The sequence below is a fragment of the Canis lupus genome, chromosome 1, assembly GCF_003254725.2.
Source record: "Canis lupus dingo isolate Sandy chromosome 1, ASM325472v2, whole genome shotgun sequence".
Taxonomy (NCBI): domain Eukaryota; kingdom Metazoa; phylum Chordata; class Mammalia; order Carnivora; family Canidae; genus Canis; species Canis lupus.
The window spans coordinates 112,713,558-112,730,484 of NC_064243.1; the positions used below are offsets into that span (position 1 = coordinate 112,713,558).

The 16,927-nt window shown below is 56.3% G+C and overlaps 2 protein-coding genes across 3 annotated transcripts; one reads left to right on the plus strand and one right to left on the minus strand.

Moving 5' to 3' along the window:
• The first annotated feature begins 193 nt into the window (after positions 1 to 193).
• Positions 194 to 9,704, plus strand: EXOSC5 (exosome component 5). The gene is made up of 6 exons (XM_025424888.3): positions 194 to 431; positions 5,467 to 5,580; positions 6,093 to 6,214; positions 7,499 to 7,639; positions 8,778 to 8,867; positions 9,514 to 9,704. Exons 1-6 carry the CDS (start codon positions 284 to 286, stop codon positions 9,604 to 9,606), a joined length of 708 nt encoding a protein of 235 aa, XP_025280673.1. The 5' UTR covers positions 194 to 283; the 3' UTR covers positions 9,607 to 9,704.
• Positions 9,705 to 11,311: 1,607 nt separating this feature from the next.
• On the minus strand, positions 11,312 to 16,401 carry TMEM91 (transmembrane protein 91). Of its 2 annotated transcripts, none has more exons than XM_025424890.3 (4): positions 16,219 to 16,401; positions 14,542 to 14,780; positions 12,115 to 12,264; positions 11,312 to 11,613 (listed from the first exon to the last, which is right to left on the minus strand). In XM_025424890.3, the coding sequence occupies exons 2-4, from the start codon at positions 14,749 to 14,751 to the stop codon at positions 11,455 to 11,457; spliced, it is 519 nt and encodes a 172-aa protein (XP_025280675.1). In that variant the 5' UTR covers positions 14,752 to 14,780; positions 16,219 to 16,401; the 3' UTR covers positions 11,312 to 11,454. The 2 variants fall into 2 exon arrangements, with proteins under 2 accessions (XP_025280675.1, XP_025280674.1); XM_025424889.3 differs by lacking the exon at positions 16,219 to 16,401 and adding an exon at positions 15,721 to 15,883.
• Positions 16,402 to 16,927: the final 526 nt, after the last annotated feature.

The window sequence follows — 16,927 nt, forward strand, 5'->3', positions numbered from 1 at the left end:
CAGGCAAAGGAGAGGACAACCTGGCCAGAGCCTTAGGGCTTTAGGGCGCGGGGGCTTCGGGTAGGACGAGTCCATGCCAAGGCCCGCCCTCTCTTCGCTACTCTCCAATGGGCTTGCGAGGCGGGAGTGGGAGGGGCCAGATTGTTAGTAAACGCGGAGCCACGTGCGGGAACGGGTCCTGGCGCCCCGGACCTGCGCGTGCGCACTGGGCACGCAGGCTGGACGCCCGAGCGCGCTCCCGTGCGGAAGCGAGGTTCCGCAGCGGCACGTGGGGTCTGGGGCGATGGAGGGGGCGCTGCCGGCGGACGCCAAGACCTGCGCGGAGTCTGGAACAGAGTCCGGCCCTCGGGGCCCGGGCTGCAGCCTCCGGCACTTTGCTTGTGAGCAGAACCTGCTGTCCCGGCCGGATGGCTCTGCCTCTTTCCTGCAAGGTAAGGACTTACCCTAGGCAAATACTGCCTGTGCCACGTTCGCCACGTTGTATTTGTTTCGGAAGGTTACAGGTTACCGTGCAGAGGAGTGCCACTAGCTGGTAAGTGTCCCTCCTGCACGGGTGGTGCAGTTCTTGCCCGGGAGGATACTCCCGGATATGCCGGAGTAACGTATCCTGCGCTCCCGGCTAGAAGGGAGACGGTATCGCCACCGTGGTAAATACTCCGAGGAGAGAGGCGCTCAGCAGAGTAAATATCTCCCTTGATTAAATTCGTCTCCCGCCTCCCCCGCGGACACCCCGGGTCCATGCACGCCAGGCTGCGGCAAACCTGCCCATGCGCGTAAATAGACCCGCAAATCAACACTACCGGCTTCATTACTCTCTGGACTGCGGCATGTCTTTTTGTCCAGGTAAATACTTTTCAGAGTATTTGAGAGTGATTGTGCGGTATATATCCCTTTGACAGCAATACACATCTCTCCATACGTGTAAATATCCCTAGGTTTGGGGCAGGCTTTCCCTATTGGGTAAAATATCTCCTTCCCGTGACCAAATGCATCTCAGCTCCCTGCCCCGGGTGAATATTCCTCTGAAGATAGCCTAAGAATCACCCCCATAAATGCTTCAGCCTCCTCACTAGGGGCATTACCTTCTACCCAGGTACAAAACCTGTTTTCATTCATTCCTTCATTGAACACGTGTATTCGCATTAAGCACTGTCCTGGGTCCTGGGAATACGTGGATAAAATACATTTTATTTTATTTTATATTAATTTTTACTTATTTATGATAGTCACACAGAGAGAGAGAGAGAGAGAGGCAGAGACACAGGCAGAGGGAGAAGCAGGCTCCATGCACCGGGAGCCAGACGTGGGATTCGATCCCGGGTCTCCAGGATCGCGCCCTGGGCCAAAGGCAGGTGCCAAACCACTGCGCCACCCAGGGATCCCAATAAAATACATTTTAAAGGGATGCCTGGGTGGCTCCACGGTTTGGCTCCTGCCTCCGGCTCCCTGCATGGAGCCTGCTTCTCTGTCTGCCTCTCTCTCTCTCTCTCTCTCTCTCTCTCTCTCTCTCTGTCTTTCATGAATAAATAAATAAATCTTAAAAAAAAATTTTTTTTAAATCCCTGACTTAACAGTTTATGTTCTAGTCGAGGAGACAGACAAAAGATAAGTAAAATATGTAGGAAGGGGATCCCTGGGTGGTTCGGTGGTTTGGCGCCTGCCTTTGGCCCAGGGCGCAATCTTGGAGTCCCGGGATCGAGTCCCGCGTCAGGCTCTCACATGGAGCCTGCTTCTCCCTCTGCCTGTGTCTCTGCCTCTCTCTCTCTCTCTCTCTGTCTATCATGAATAAATAAAATAAATAAATAAATCTTAAAAAAAAAATATGTAGGAGGGCAGCCTGGGTGGCTCAGCGATTTAGCGCTGCCTTCAGCCCAGGGCGTGATCCTCAAGACCAAGGATCAGGTCCCTCATCGGGCTCCCTGCATGGAGCCTGCTTCTCCCTCTGCCTGTGTCTCTGTCTCTCTCTCTCTCTCTGTGTCTCTCATGAATAAATAAATAAAATCTTTAAAAAAAAATATGTCGGAAGATGCCATGGAGAAAAATTATAGTAGGGAAAGGAAATAGGGTGTGCCAGAGAGGGTTGCGATCTTAACCGGATAGTCAGGAAAGGCCTTGATGAGATGGTAACATTTGAATAAAGACCTAAAGGTAAGGGAGCAAACCTTGAAGATAAGCAGGAGGAAAAGCATACCTAGGATGAAGAACTGCAGGGGCAGAGGCCCTGAGGCAAGGATTTGTCTGGTGTGTTTGAGGAATAGTCTGTAGACTGTGTGGCCAGAGCAGTGAGGAGGCTGGGGAGAGCTAAGGAGGATTGCTTGTCATGTGATGCATAATGAATGAGCTGGGGGCCACTGCTTCCAAGTTTTGCTCAGAGGGTTGACATGATCTGGATATATTTTAACAGAATCTCTCTGCTGCAGTGTTGACTGTATAGATATGAGAAAGAAGGGGAGATGCGGTGGCTCAGACCAGAGTGGAAGCAGTGGAGGTGGTGAGATTCTGGGTGTATGTATGTTGAAAGTAAAACACAAAACTTGCAGATGGTTCAGTGTTGGAGTGTGAGAAGGAGAGGGATAACACCAAGATTTTTTTTCCAAATCAGCTGTACTGGGAGATAAGGAGTTCAATTTGGAACATTAAGTTTGCAGTGCCTGGTGGACATCACAGTGACTATATGGACAGGGCAATAGGATATAGAAGTCTGCATTTGGGAGGAGAGACCCAGGGGCGCCTGGGTGGCTCAGTCAGTTAAGCATCTGCCTTCAGCTCAGGTCATGATCTCAGGGTCTAGGATCCCACCCAGCATCAGGCTCCCTGCTCAGTGGGGAGCCTGCTTCTCCCTCTCCCTCTGCCTGCTGCTCCCCCCTTGTGCGCGCTCTCTCTCTCTCTCTCTGTGTCAAATAAGTAAATAAAATCTTAAAAAGAGAGAGACTCAACCTAAATATATAATTTGGAATTCTCTGGCTATAGATGGTGTTTCACACTGTTGATTGGATGAAATAAAGAGAACAAGTGTAGGTGGAAAGAGAAGAGGTCACAGACTAAATCCAGGGTTGTCTAACCTGTGAGGAGCTAGGAAAAGACCAGAGAAAAGCAGCCAATAAGGTGGGAGGAAAACCCAGAGAGGACACTGACCTCAGAGGGGCTCAGAGAAGTGTTTGAGATGTAAGGGCCCACCAGCTGCATCCGTCCTCCAGACCTGTCGGTGGACAGTCCGGACCTATGTCATCTGTGATGCTGTCAAGAGCTGTTTGGTGGAGTGGTGGGGTCAGGGAGGAGAAGAAGACAGCAAGTCAGACTTGTCTTTGAGAGCTTTGCTGGAAGAGGATCAGATAAATGGGGCAGGAGTTGAAGATGGATGTGGATCCAAAGAATATAGAATTCCTTGAATTGCTCCCGAAAATTGCTGGGGCCATGTCCCTGAGAAGATGAGAGGAGGATCTCCTAGGTTCATGGGGGCCACAGGCAGCTCATCCAGAAAAGAATGAAGAGCAACGTGTGGATCTCGTCCTGTGTGGTTAAGTTCCCCTCTGAGGGCAGATTCTCCTGGAGCCAAGAGAATCCCTCAGCTCTGGTGCAGCTCCTTCTCCCCAACCCAGGAAACATGCCCTGACCCTGGGGACCTTCCCAGGCCCTCCTGGAGACTTTGCTCTTCTGCTAAAATCATATGCCTGGAGTTTCTTAGACTTCAGAAACACTGAGGAGGGTTAACGCCTTCCACGTTCTAAAACTCCCAAACTCTGGGACCCCTGGCAGACCCTGGAAAGTACGTCCCACCCGCCTTTGGCCTCCAAATCTCTGATGGGGTTGTTAAAAAGGCAGGGTCCCAGAATCCACCGCACACCTGCTAAGGCTGGCCCCTCTCCATCTGTAACCGCTGCAGAGATTCTGTTTGCAGTGTTTCGAAGCTGTGCTCAAGCGCTGTTTTTCCCACTGCAGACTGTGGGCCCAGCTGCACGTCAGAATGACCCGTGGGAGCTCTTATGCTCCCAGTGCCCATGCCCCACCCGGCAGCTGAATTAGGATCTCTGGGGGAGGGGGCTGGACGTCTTTTCAAGTGCCCCGGTGATTCTGAGCGTGCAGCCAGGGTTCAGGACCACTGCTGCGGTTGGCAGTACTTTTTAACTGGAATAGAGTAGGGGCGCTTGACGGACTCTGTCCAAGGAGCGTCCGACTCTCGATCCCAGGGCTGTGAGTTTGAGCCCCATGTAAAAATAAAATCAAAAAAGTAAATAAGTTGGGACGCCTGGGTGGCTCAGCAGTTGAGCATCTGCTTTCAGCTCAGGGTGTGACCCTGGAGTCCTGGGATCGAGTCCCACATCGGGCTCCCTGCATGGAGCCTGCTTCTCCCTCTGCCTGTGTCTCTGCTCCCCCCTCCCCCCGCCCCTGTGTGTCTCATGAATAAATAAATAAAATCTTTAATAAATAATAAATAAATAAAAAGTAAATAAAATTAAATGAACTAGAGTAGAGTAGAAAGCATTAGAGTGTCAGAGCAGTGATGGTAAGAGGCGTTTTATGAGGCCTTTGTTGCGTGTCCACACATGGAGATTTGCATGAACTTGGGGTGGTGCCAGAAAATACATTTTTTAATTGAGAGTTATGGCAAGAAAAGCTTCAACAGCCACTGGTGTAGTTCAGTCTCTTCATTTTGCAGATGGTAAAACTGAGGCCAAGAGAAGTGAGTACAATCAGCCAAGGTTACAGAGCTAGCAAGAAGCAGGCAGGACCAGAAGTCAGGGGTTTTGGGGGCTTTCTTTGTTTGGTTTTGGATTTTTTGAAGATTTATTTGACAGCAAGAGAGAGCGTGCATGCTTGCACAAGCAGGGGGAGTAGGAGAAGGAGAAGATCAGCCCACTTGGGGCTCGATCCCAGGATCATGACCTGAGCCAAAGGCAGATGCTCAACCGACTGAGCCACCAGGCACTCCCTGAAGCCAGGCTTTTGCTTCTCAGGTCTTACCTCCGCGGACCCCATTCGTGCCCACTCAGGACCACTCCTGGGTATTTCTCACTCTCGGGGGTCCCGATGACTGCAGAGTTTGGGGACGTGAGCCCGAGGGAAGAGAGCTAGGTTGGAGGAAGCTTTGTGAGGAGTTGAGACCAACTGCAGTAAGGAGGAGGAAGGTTAGCCCTCGGGAAGAACTTCCCGTTGAAGTTAAGAATAGCTAAAGTCAGTGGTGCGCTGGGCCATAGCTGCAGTGTTTGACGTGGATGACCTCGTTTAATCCTCACGACGCTACAAGGTTAGGTGCTGCCATCATCCCCATGTCCCAGATGAAGAAGCGTAGGCAGAGACGTGAGTGAAGCCAGTGCTCAAAGAACCACTACCAGCAAAAGGTGGGCCAGACCCGGGGCTGGCGCAGGGAAGGCCAGCTGCCAGCTCACTGCCCTGGTGCCCCCACCCTGACCCCTGCAGCCCCAGGAAGGCAAGGTGTGCATGAGACCTGCCCTGCTCTCTCCCCAGGGGACACGTCAGTCCTGGCGGGCGTGTACGGGCCAGCCGAGGTGAAAGTCAGCAAAGAGATCTTCAACAAGGCCACCCTGGAGGTGATCCTGAGGCCGAAGATCGGGCTGCCTGGTAATGGGCGGCAGGAGCTCCACCTTCTTCCCCTCCGCCGTCCCCACCCTCAGCTCTTTGCGCCTTTCCCCGGCTCTTGGCCTCCTGTCTGTCCCCCACCTCCTAGTCTGTCCTCCCTACTCCTCTTTCCTGGCTCCATCTCCCCTTCTTTCCACTAACCTGTTTTTCCACCCGTTTACTCTCCCCCTTACGCTGAGGCTGGGTTCAGCAGCCAGCTGAGAAGTGGGCAGCGGCAGGGGACAGAGGAACTCAGGGTTTTCCTCCCCCAAGAGGCTCCCTTGCTGGATGCTGGAGGGGGCAGGGGTGGGGCGGGGTGGGTCCGGTCAGGCCCTGCCTCCTTCCCACTGGGGGTCCTCTGTCATCCGTGCAGGGTCCTGCACCAGCCCTGGTGGAGATGGCAGGCCCTCTCCAGAGGGCTTGGGTGGGGCGTGTGGAGGAAGGTGAGCCAGATGGAAGGAAGGGAAGAGGCTGACAACCCCACCCCGCCCTGCCCCACCCCTGATTTTCCCCAGGCGTCGCGGAGAAGAGCCGGGAGCGACTGATCAGGAACACGTGTGAAGCAGTGGTATTGGGAACGCTGCACCCCCGCACCTCCATCACTGTGGTGCTGCAGGTCGTCAGTGATGCTGGCTCTGTATCCTTCTCCCCCCAGGCCGCCTCCTCCAGGAAGTCCTCCAGAATCTCCGTGGTGGCCTCCCTTGCTCTGTTAGCCAGGAGGCCTCCGAACACTTGACAGGCACCCTCTTATTGAAGAATAGCAAACCCACTTGAGTGCTCACCACGCGTCGGGCACTGGTCTGAGTGCCTTATACATGTTAACTCACTTCATCCTCACGGCACGACAGTTCGGTGCCACTATAATCCCCCATGGCCCAAATGGGGAAACTAAGGCACAGGAAGGTCAGCTTCTGTCTAATAATGCAGAGCGAGGATTTGAGCCCAAGCCATGTGCTCCCAGAGCCCGAGGCCCCGGACAGATGGGAGTTCCTATGTTCCCATGTTTGAGGTGAGGAAACAGGCCCCGAGAGGGGAAGTCCCTTACCCAGGGTCACACAGCTGGAAGGCGGCAGGGGCAGAACTCAAGCCCAGGCCTGACTGCCTACAAAACCTGTGCCATTGACCTTCTCTGACCTTGAGCGGGGAGTCCTGAGCGGGCAGAGGAGTTGGGTCAGCAGCTCGACTGTAGATCCCTGTGGTTCAGTGAGAGGTTGGGACTGAGGGCCAGAAATGGGCATTTCTAGAGGGGCTTGCAGCTGCGTGGCCCAGCTTTGAGCAGGCCCCATTTCCCAGAGCAGGAAACTGAAGGCCAGAGGGGAGGTAACAGGGACAGTGGCAGAGATGGGACCGACTGACCCTAAACCTAAAGCTCGACTCGTGGCCACCGTGACGGGGCTGGGCGCAGAGACTAGAGGAAACTGAGGCAGGGCTGGCTGTTAGGCTCCAGCCTCGGCTCTCCTGCGCATGCCACAGCCACACCTCACCCCTAAAGATGACTGCTCCTCCTTCTGTCACCTTGTCAGGCTGTCAGCTGGTGGTGGCGGCCTCCAGATCCCCAGGCTCCAGGCCTGGCCCTGCCACTCCCTCCCTATGCGATCGTGGAAGGTTTCTCTCTTCCCCTACCCCCCTACCCCCCCACCCGGTACAAATCTGTTGAATATCCTTATGACCCCCGATTGAGACTCAGAGAGAATAAGTCACTTGCTCAAGCTCACACCGCCAAGAGGTGGCAAAGGTGGGTCAGGAACCCGAGGACACTTGACCCCAGAACCACTTCGAGCCACCATGCCGTACGCTGCCTTCCTGTGATCAGTTAGTGAAGTGGGCCCACTGGCAGCGGCGGGGTGAATGGAGGGATAGACCTACTCTGTGGCCACCACTATAGTGGGAACGCTTCTTAACCCCTCCCTGTGGCACCCAGCTCCTGGCCTGCTGCCTGAACGCCGCCTGCATGGCATTGGTGGACGCAGGTGTGCCCATGCGGGCCCTCTTCTGTGGGGTCACCTGTGCTCTGAACTCTGATGGCACCCTCGTGCTGGATCCCACAGCCAAGCAAGAGAAGGTAAGTTTGAAGGCCATGGCTGGTGAACGGCCTTGAGCAGACACTCCTCCCCTGGGCCTCACTTCCCGGAACACTTGTCACGTCAGTCCCATTTGGCAAGTTCGGGTTCATTCATCAGGGCGAGTGCTAGCACCCCAGCTCGGACCCACTTCAGTTAAAAGGGAACATATTAAAAAAAATAAAAAATAAAAAAATAAAAATAAAAGGGAACATATTGACCTTCGGGACAGAGGGCCTCAGAACAGAGGTCCAGCTGGAGCCAGGGCCTCAAACACCCTGAGGATGCCCTTGTTTTGCTTCTCAGTGTCTGCTGTCTTCTGCATGTTGGTTCCATTTGGTTCCGTTCTCTAGCCAGCCCCTGGCCCAAGGCTATGACCAGCCTCCAGAACTCTAGACTTTCCTCACCAGCTCAAGGTCACAGTGCCCTGGGGGTTCCTCCGAGATCCTCACCTGGTACCGTGATGGGTGCATCCTGGCGGGAAAGCAGAACCCACCTGAGGTATTTCAGACAGGAATCCACTGAGGGAACCGGTTATGATAATGTTGGAAGAGTCGAAGGAGCAACCAGGAAGAAGGGCGATACCCAGAGACCAGAAGCCAGTAGGGTGCTCCCACTCCGTGCTCTCAGGAGACACAGTCACAGTGGGTTCTGGGTGCACACAAGGCATCCTGGCTTCGCCCTGGCAGCCGAAGTCCAGAGCCCACTCCGGCCTCTGTGGCCCTGTGGGAACTGCCACAGCCATAGCCCCTGCTCCTGTCAGAGCAAGGACAGGATGCGGTCCTCCCTCCTTCAGCCGCTCCTCCAGATTACTGGTGGCCCCTAACAGGCAAAGGAGTCTGGGAAATAGTTTGCCAGCCTCCAGCCTGGGTGGTACAAAGCAGGGAAGGGGAGCAGGGGGCTTAGAGGTACCAGCTGATGACTGGCCGTGCGGCTGCCCCTGTTGGAACCATGTGGGTGGAATGAGGGCATGGGGCTTCTGAAGAAGGAAAGGCCAAGAGCGTTGTCCAGGGAAACTGTACACACCTCCACTTGACACATTTGGGAGTGTGGGCTGTGGGAAGGGCAGGTCCCCTCTTGGGGACCAGCTGAGCTTGTGCCTGAGGGGAGAGTCCAGGCATTCCTACCCCTCGTCTCTAGGAGGCCCGGGCCGTCCTGACCTTTGCGCTGGACAGCGTGGAACGGAAGCTGCTAATGTCCACCACCAAGGGGCTCTACTCTGCTGCTGAGGTACCAGTGTGGAGATGGGGTGGAGGCCAGATCCCTCCCTCCTGACGTGAGGTCTTGTCGGGACACCGGGAGGTTGAAGGAGAGCGCCTTTTTACATCCCTTTTGGATGCAGGCACAGAAACCCTTGTGGGAATTTTAAAGGGAAGCCCTAGTCTGGAGAGCAAAGGAGGGGAGGCACCTGAAAGCCCTCCCCTTCCAGCTCAGCTTGCCCCCCAGAATTCCAGCACTCTGGTCTCCAAGAGCGCCTCCAACCTGGGCTTCCTGTGAACCTAGGAATGTGTGGTGGTCGGGATCTGGGGTCCCAGATTCTGCAACTCTCAGGGTGATTTGGCACCATAGGGCCTGTGGCTCAAAAGTTCTAGATCTCCGGTTGGGGCTGTGCCACGTTGAGGCTTTGTCCAGCGGTCAGGATGCCTGGTCCCACCATCCATGCTCCTGGAGCTGCCGGAATCGGACCCCTGAAGCCCTCACCTCTTTCTGTGTCCCCTCTAAGAAAGATCCCACGAAATGGGGAAGAAAGAAAGGCCACTGCAGGGGAGGCAGGAGGTCTGGGGGCTCAGGGAACCAGCTGAGGTCAGGGCAAGCTGTGGGGTCAGCTGGGTGGGAGCAGGGAGGCCCCGGCACCAGCAGCTCTCTCTGCCTCCAGCTCCAGCAGTGCCTGGCCGCCGCCCAGGCCGCCTCACAACACGTCTTCCGCTTCTACCGGGAATCGTTGCAGAGGCGTTACTCCAAGAGCTGAGACAAGCCGGGGCAGGGCGCCCCTCCGCCGTGGCCACAGCCACCGCCACCACCCACTACCTCCGTGGAAAATAAACCAGCAGCTAACCTCGCCTCTCAGTCCCTGTGTGCCCGGATGAGCTCGTGGGCCTGGGGCACAGGACCCCGGCCCCCAAGAAAGCATTTCCGACCTGGGAAAGCCCTTCCTTCCCCAACCCAACCACCAATCTAATACTGGGGTACCTGCTATGTGCAGGCCCTGCCAGGTGCTAGACTCGGGGGTGAATGATGACCCCCCCCAGGTTCAGGAAGCAGTGGGGTGATGGGCAAAGAATATCAGTGTTTATCAGGTGGTGGTAAATGCTATGAATAAAGCAGGGAAGAGGGGTTTGAGGAGGGTGAATTTTTAAAAGGGATGCCCAGGGGATGGAGGCATCCAAGGGAAGCCCCGGAGGAGGCCTATGGAAGGTGGTGAGGCTCCAGTGTGGCTCTAGTGGCTGGAGCAGAGCAGGTGGGGACCTGAGAGGGAAGAGCTGGGTCAGGGGGGGAATGGGCACAGCGGCAGGGCCTTGTGGGTCTTGGCATCCTGTCTTAACGTGAAAAAAGCTCAGGTCAGTCAGCTGCTGGAGGTACCAGCTAGTTGGTGATGGAGCAGGGGTTCTGCTCAGAGGCCAGCCCCAGAGCCTTTCAGTGTTCAGACCAGCCCGAGAGATACCAGGACACCCAGGACCACAGCTCCCCATCTGTAACCAGAGGTGGCCGAGGCCCATGGTCTCTCATGGGTGTAGCACCCCCTAAGGTGTGTGAAAATATAGGGGGCTAGTCAACATTGGTCTGCTGTGGTCCCCGCCCCCGTATCTAGTGGGCGGGAGCCAAGAAGGCAAGAGCATCCCATGAGGAGGGACTGTCCCACAGCTGGGCCACATGGTCACCAGATTCCATGGGGCACTGACATTGGGGGTTTACAGTGAAAATTATATGTCTGGCGGGCCCTCTGCTGCGTGCTTCACATGCTTGAACTAGTTCACACAGTTCCCACAATTGCCCCCTTGGAGCCTGTGTCATTTTCGTCCCCAGTAACCAAGAAGGAAAAAGCATCAAAGTCTTCAGCTTGAAATTGTGCTCCGTGAGACTCAGGAGAACGCCAAGTGGGAGAGCGTTTTCTTCTAGGAAGATCCACCGGAATGGCATTAAACAGTGAGAAAACCAAACCGCCCGTCCTGCCATTACTCGGTCACCCACCCGGCCGGCTCAGTGGGCGCTCAGGTCTGCTCCTGGCCTGGCCCTGTGATTCCCACAGGGGTGCCTAAGCTCCTGGGGCCATCCCCCCACCCCAAGGCAGCACAGAAGGAGGCCCAAGAGATGGAGGGATCAGACCGTTTCACACCAGCCCCAGAGTCCAGTTCTGCCTCCGGCTCCTTCCCGTTTGTTGCTGTTGAGTGGAGTTTCTGCCTCTTGCTGCGGAAGGAGCTCAGGGGGGAGCCCATTCGGCCTTCCCCAAAGCTCCCAGGGGCAGAGAAGGGGGGGTAAGGGGGGGCTCAAAGAGCTGTCTCTTGGGCCGAGGTGAGGAGTAAGCCCTTGGGCCCAGCGCTTATTTACTCCAGGGCTACACTGGGGAGAGTAGTCTGCAAGCTGGGGAGCCCTCTTCCCCTCTGAGGCCTCGGGGAGCACCCCGGGGACGGCCCCTCCCCGGTCTCCCCCCACCCCCAGTACAACACACACACAGCTTTGGCTGCGAGAGCGTCTGGAGTTTAATCTCACGCCGCGGCCGGGAAGGGGGGGCTTGCGGCCGCCTCCCCCGGGCTGCTCCACGTCGCCCGCCGACGCCCCGGCTCCCGGGCCCTGATTCGCAGCGGGGGCGCAGGGGCAGCTAGGGCGGCTCTCGGGAGGCCAGGTAGGCGGCCAGGGTCACCAGGGCGGCCGCATAGGTGCACACGCCCAGCCCGACGGCGAGGACCCCCAGCAGGAAGGCGCGGCGGGAGGCGGCCCCTGCGCCCTGGACGTCCCCCTTGGCCCAAGCCTTGTTGGTCTGTGGAGGCGTGGGCAGCGGTGACTCAGGCAGCCCCCGTCCCGTCCCACCGGCGCCCGCAGCCCCCCCCCACCCGCAGACGCATTCATAGATTCCAAAGACTGGGGGCGGCCCCTGCGGGTCAGACAGCTGGGGACAGGGGAGCCCAGGTGGCTAATAAAAGTACCCACCTATTACCCTGTGCCCCTGCTCTAACTCATTTGAGCCCCACGATGACCCAGAGGTGGGGATTATTCCCGTTTCACAGACGACGAAAAAGAGGCACAGGGAGGTTAAGTGGCTCGCCCCCAAAATCTTAGTGTGCCGCCCCTGGGACTTGGGCTCAGGTTCCTAACCACCACTCGGGGCTTTCACTGTGAAACGCTCGGTTTACCCTTCCACGTTTCTGTACACGTCCTTCTCCCCACTTTGCCCACCCCACCCACGCATTGCACCTCTGTTTTGTTCGGAAGGCACTTTCCCCTTATATCCAGCCCGCTCCCAGCCCCACCCACGACTGACCTTCTGGGCCAGGCAGAAGGCAGCGATGCCCACAGGCCAGAAACAGCAGAGCATGGAGAAGACAGCCAAGCCGAGGTGGTCGTGGGGTAGGAGCGGGGAGAGAAGGCTGCCCCCATCGCAGTCCGAATCACTGTCGCTGGATGATGCATCCTATGCGTAGGATAAAGGGCCTGCGTGGGCACCACCACCCACCTTCCCTGCCCCCCTGCTCTGCTCCCCATAGCCCCCAAAGACCAATACCAGGGCCTCCCCGGAAACACCCAAGAGAGGAAAGTGTTCCAGGAAACTGGCTCTTAACTTTCTACACCCTGGATCCCTTTGAGGGGAAGCTCTGTACCCTGTCTCCAAAGAACCCCACCCACACCCAAAGTTTTATGTGCAATTCCAAAGACTTCACAGGTCCCCTCACGGATACTGCAATTGAAGAATTAAAAGCCCCCAAACTGGAGGCAGACACTAATCGGGACAGGAACAGGCAAAAAGTTGGAGATCAAGAGAGCTCTGGTGGCCTACGTTACTAGGACAAACCTGCCAGCTGAAAACGATAAATTCTAGATTAAAAAAAAAAATGGTATAGCTTTGGGACGCCTGGGTGGCTCAGTGGTTAAGCATCTACCTTCAGCCCAGGGTGTGATCCTGGAGTCCTGGGATCAGGACCCATGTCGGGCTTCCTGTGGGGAGCCTGCTTCTCCCTCTGCCTATGTCTCTGCCTTTCTCTCTGTCTCTCATGAATAAATAAAATCTTTAAAAAAAAATGGTATTGCTTTTTGTTTTAATCTTGTATTAAATAGCTCCCAAGATTAAGGCCAAAACTGAAAATAAAAACAAAGTTAGCAGAGAGGTCAAATGAACGGAGAAGGCCTCTTTTGCCCTGCAGCCGAGTGTCAATCCCAGAAGAAAAAAAAAAAAAAAACACCTTTCAGTCAACCCGTGAACTAGATTCAAAGTGATCTCTAACTGGTAGTGCCCCCAGGCAGCTGACAGAAGCAAACCAAACCCTCTCTGCAGAAAGGTGTGTACCTTCCGTCTAGGCCTCAAAATAATCTTTCCTGAAAATAGCTTTTCAAACATGATGACCAGCATACAGTCCAAAGATAACCAGGCACACAACAAACCCTAAAGAGCAGAAATAATAAGGCCCCCAACATCTTCAAAGAATGGAATCATCAGACACATACAATGTCAAAGTGACGCTAACTGCCACCACGACGCAGACCGCGTTTCCAAAAATGACCACCACCGTCTCCCATCCCACATGCTCTTCTTATAGTGTGAGTGATACTCTTCCCACCAAGGGCTGAGGTCTTTGTCCCCTCTCCTTGAGACCGGGCAGGCTGTGACTCACTCATAATTGGTAGAATGTGGTAGAAGTCATGCCACATGATTTCCAAGCATAAGTCAGGAAAGGTGAGGCAGTTTCTGCCTCGCCGAAGCACTGGTGCTGGAGGCGGGAGGCCCAGAAGGATGCGGACTGTGCTGAAGCTGCCATGTTGTGAGGAGGCCCAAACCAACCCACAAGGGGAGCCTCATGCAGAAGCCCCAAGACTACACATTAAGAGAGAGACACCCACTCAGCTCCCAGCTGCTTCAGCCCTGGACTGGTTCAGCTCTAGCCAGTGGCTGACCGCAACCTCATGAAAGACACCGAGCCAGAACCACCCAACCCAGGCCCTCCCAGACTCCTGACCCGTGGAAACCATGAGCCATAATGATTGTTGCTGTTTTAAGCAACTGAGTTTTGGGGTGATTTCTTCTACAGGAATAGTAACTTGGAAAACCAAGTGTAAGAAATAAAAGACAAGTGGGGAGTCTGGCCGGCTCAGTCAGTAGAGCGTGTGACTCTTGATCCCAGGGTCATGAGTTCGAGCCCCAAGCTGGGTAGAGAGATCACTTAAAAATAAAATATTGGGCAGCCCCAGTGGCGCAGCGGTTTAGAGCCGCCTGCAGCCCGGGTTGTGATCCTGGAGACCCGGGATCGAGTCCTGCGTCGGGCTCCCTGCATGGAGCCTGCTTCTCTCTCTGATTCTCTCTCTGCCTGTGTCTCTGCCTCTCTCTCTCTCTGAATAAATAAATAAAATCTTAAAAAATAAAATAAATTCTTTTAAAGAAAGAAATAAATAGAAGACAAGCTTCACACTATATACAAGGAAAAAGAAATGATACAAATTAACACGTTAATCTGAAAAAAAGAGATCAGGACCAGAGAGAGAGGGAAAGACAGAGAACAGGGGAGCCAGAAATCAGAGGGAAGATAGCCAAGGTGAGGAAAGAAAGATGAGTGACAAATCTAGAAAAAGGTAAAGAAACCAGGGGAGGCATAGACCTGGAAAAACAACTGGGCATCGAAGAATTGAGACTCCAGGCAGGAGGTAGATACCCCCAGCCCAGTCCAGCCCCGCCCGCTCCCATAAGGCCTGGTGCTCCTACCTCAAGGTCAGGGGGCCCTAGCTCCCCAAGACCAGCGCTCACAGAAGGAACAGGTGGGGGCAAGAACTGCCAGCCCCTCAGGGACTCTGCAAAAGCCGTCTCCCGAAAGGGAGGCCCCAGCTGGGGTTCACCAGGTTTCTGGAGGGGGGGCCCACAGCCCACACCCGCCAGCAGAGGCTGTTGGAGCTCTCGAAGACTGGGGTTGTCCATGGCTAGGGAAAGGCTCCCGGAGAGGTTTCCTGAAGGTAGAGGAAAGAAAAAAAAAAGAAAGTTGTAAAAGTCTCATCATGTTTCTTCTGACCCCTGACTCTGGAGAGATTCCTGGCAGAGACTAGTTAGTTCACTGACCCTCAGGCTCGTTTTACAGAGAGGAAAACTGAGGCCCACGGGATTAAAGAGGCTGGGCCAAGTTGTGAAGAGAATGGGGCGGTGGGGGGGCGGGCTCGGCAGTCTAGTGTGGGATTCTGTCTTCCAGGCAAAAAGACATACCTGTTGCGCACCTATTCCAAACCGTGCCTTGCACACTTACTTGCCCCACGAACTACACGTCCCGTGTGCCTATAGGTCTGCACACAGAATACACCAGTACCTGGCGACACAGACTCATCCAGGCAAACCCAACCCCCACCTTCAGGCACCCATCTCCCAAAGGGGTCCCTGCATACTTACCCTGAACAACATCAGCTCCCATTAAATACCCCTCTGGAGCCCCCAACCTCCTTACACACTCAATCCAAATGACCCCTTGCACACTCCTAGCTCCCCCAGCATCAGACCCCCTATTTGCACACATAAGCGCAGGCTTCCCACACATGCACCCCAGACACCCTCCCTTGTTCCCATCACTCACTTCCCTTGCACACCTGCCCCAAACACCCGGTCCACGCATCCCTCTCCTACTCCACCCACATCCGTGGCGCTACACGATTGCCCGCACACCCACCAGCTCCCCCACACTTCCTGTTTGACCAGAATCCGCCTTTGCACGATTCCCCCCATAACAGCCCCAACCCGCCACACTCGTACACACTCAACCACCAGGAATACTGCTACCCCACGGTCCCCCGCGGGGCCCCCAAGCCTCCCGCCTCATTCCAAACCCGGCTTGGGCGCACTTCCTCACCGAGGGTTTGCCTCCCATCCCCAGCACCGTGCCGCCCCCCGGCGCCCCTTACTCACCGCCCGCGGCCGTACGTCGGGACCTCCCGGGCCCCCGCACCGACAGCCGCCCCGACCCTGCGGCCCGCAGGCGACGGAACTCCGGGAGCCCCGCGCACCCCGGGAGCCGGGCCTGGGGGCGCGGGGTCTGCGCGTTCCGCGGGCTCCCGGCTCGGCGCCCCAGGCCCGCAGCGCGCGGGGGCGGGGATGGGGGCGGGGCGGCGGGCTGCGGCTCCGCCCTCCGCCGCGGCCCGGGAGGGGGCCTTGAAGGCCGACGTCAGCGCCCAGCGCGCAACCCCTGCCGGCCCAGGGGCGCGGGAGCCCGCGGGGGGCTCGGAGGCGGCGGGCCCTGAGCGCGCCCCCGCCCCAGCCCAGGCCCACGCGCTGCGGGGCGGAGGAGGGGGCGCCCCGCTCCTCCAGGGCCTTCCCGGCCCGGCCCGCCTGCGCCCCGCCAGTAATGATACGAGCCACGGCGGCTAACGGTGCGCGGTGCTCTTAGCGCTGTGCATGGACACGTACACGCTTACCGCCCAGGACGGCCCAGGAGGCGCAGTCGTTTACCGTCCTGGGGTACGCGGGGGGCCCGGTTCCCTGGGTGCAGACTAAGCCCGGACCCCTGGCCCGTGCGGTAGAGGCTTCACAGTCATCATCGCGCTGCTGCTTCCCGGCAGCTGCATCGCCGTCCCCGGGTTACAGATAAAGAGGCTGAGGTCCAGGGGTGTGGGTTCACTTGGCCGAGGTGAACAACCGGCGCCGGGGTGGGCAGATTACAGCCAGGGCTGTGTTCCTCGCTGGCCCAAGGGAACGGGAGGGGGCAACGGGGCAGAAGGGGGGGTGGGAGTTTCCAGGGAAAGGAGGCCCAGGTGCCCACCTGGTGATCAGGTGGTAGAAGGCATGGTCAGGAATCAGTGTTTGGACCCACACAGGCCCAAGAGGCCTTCCAGGCTCTTCAAGGCGCTTGCTGTGTGGCCTCTGGATGATGGCATCACCTCTGAACCCTAAGTTTTTCATCCGTGAAATGGGCTCAACACTCCCTGCCTCTTACATAAAGCACTCACATCAGGGGCGATAACCAACATCCCACATTTACCCAAAGTCTGGAAACGTGGGCACTCTGGATATGTTTGATGATGTTTATGAGTATCATTATCCACTTGTGTCTCCATCAGCCTGAGTAAGAGACCCTCCTCACCCTCTCCCTCCTGGAGCCCACCCAGCTCGCACCAGC

Excerpts from the sequence above, each read along its gene's own strand:
- TMEM91 (XM_025424890.3), bottom strand. The coding sequence starts at position 14,751 with ATGGACAACCCCAGTCTTCGAGAGCTCCAACAGCCTCTGCTGGCGGGT. Across the intron at positions 12,265-14,541 it reads TAGGGCCCCCTGACCTTGAG|GATGCATCATCCAGCGACAG; the intron begins GTAGGAGCACCA and ends TCCTACGCATAG. Across the intron at positions 11,614-12,114 it reads CCTTCTGCCTGGCCCAGAAG|ACCAACAAGGCTTGGGCCAA; the intron begins GTCAGTCGTGGG and ends ACGCCTCCACAG.
- EXOSC5 (XM_025424888.3), top strand. The coding sequence starts at position 284 with ATGGAGGGGGCGCTGCCGGCGGACGCCAAGACCTGCGCGGAGTCTGGA. Across the intron at positions 5,581-6,092 it reads GCCGAAGATCGGGCTGCCTG|GCGTCGCGGAGAAGAGCCGG; the intron begins GTAATGGGCGGC and ends GATTTTCCCCAG. Across the intron at positions 7,640-8,777 it reads CCACAGCCAAGCAAGAGAAG|GAGGCCCGGGCCGTCCTGAC; the intron begins GTAAGTTTGAAG and ends CCTCGTCTCTAG.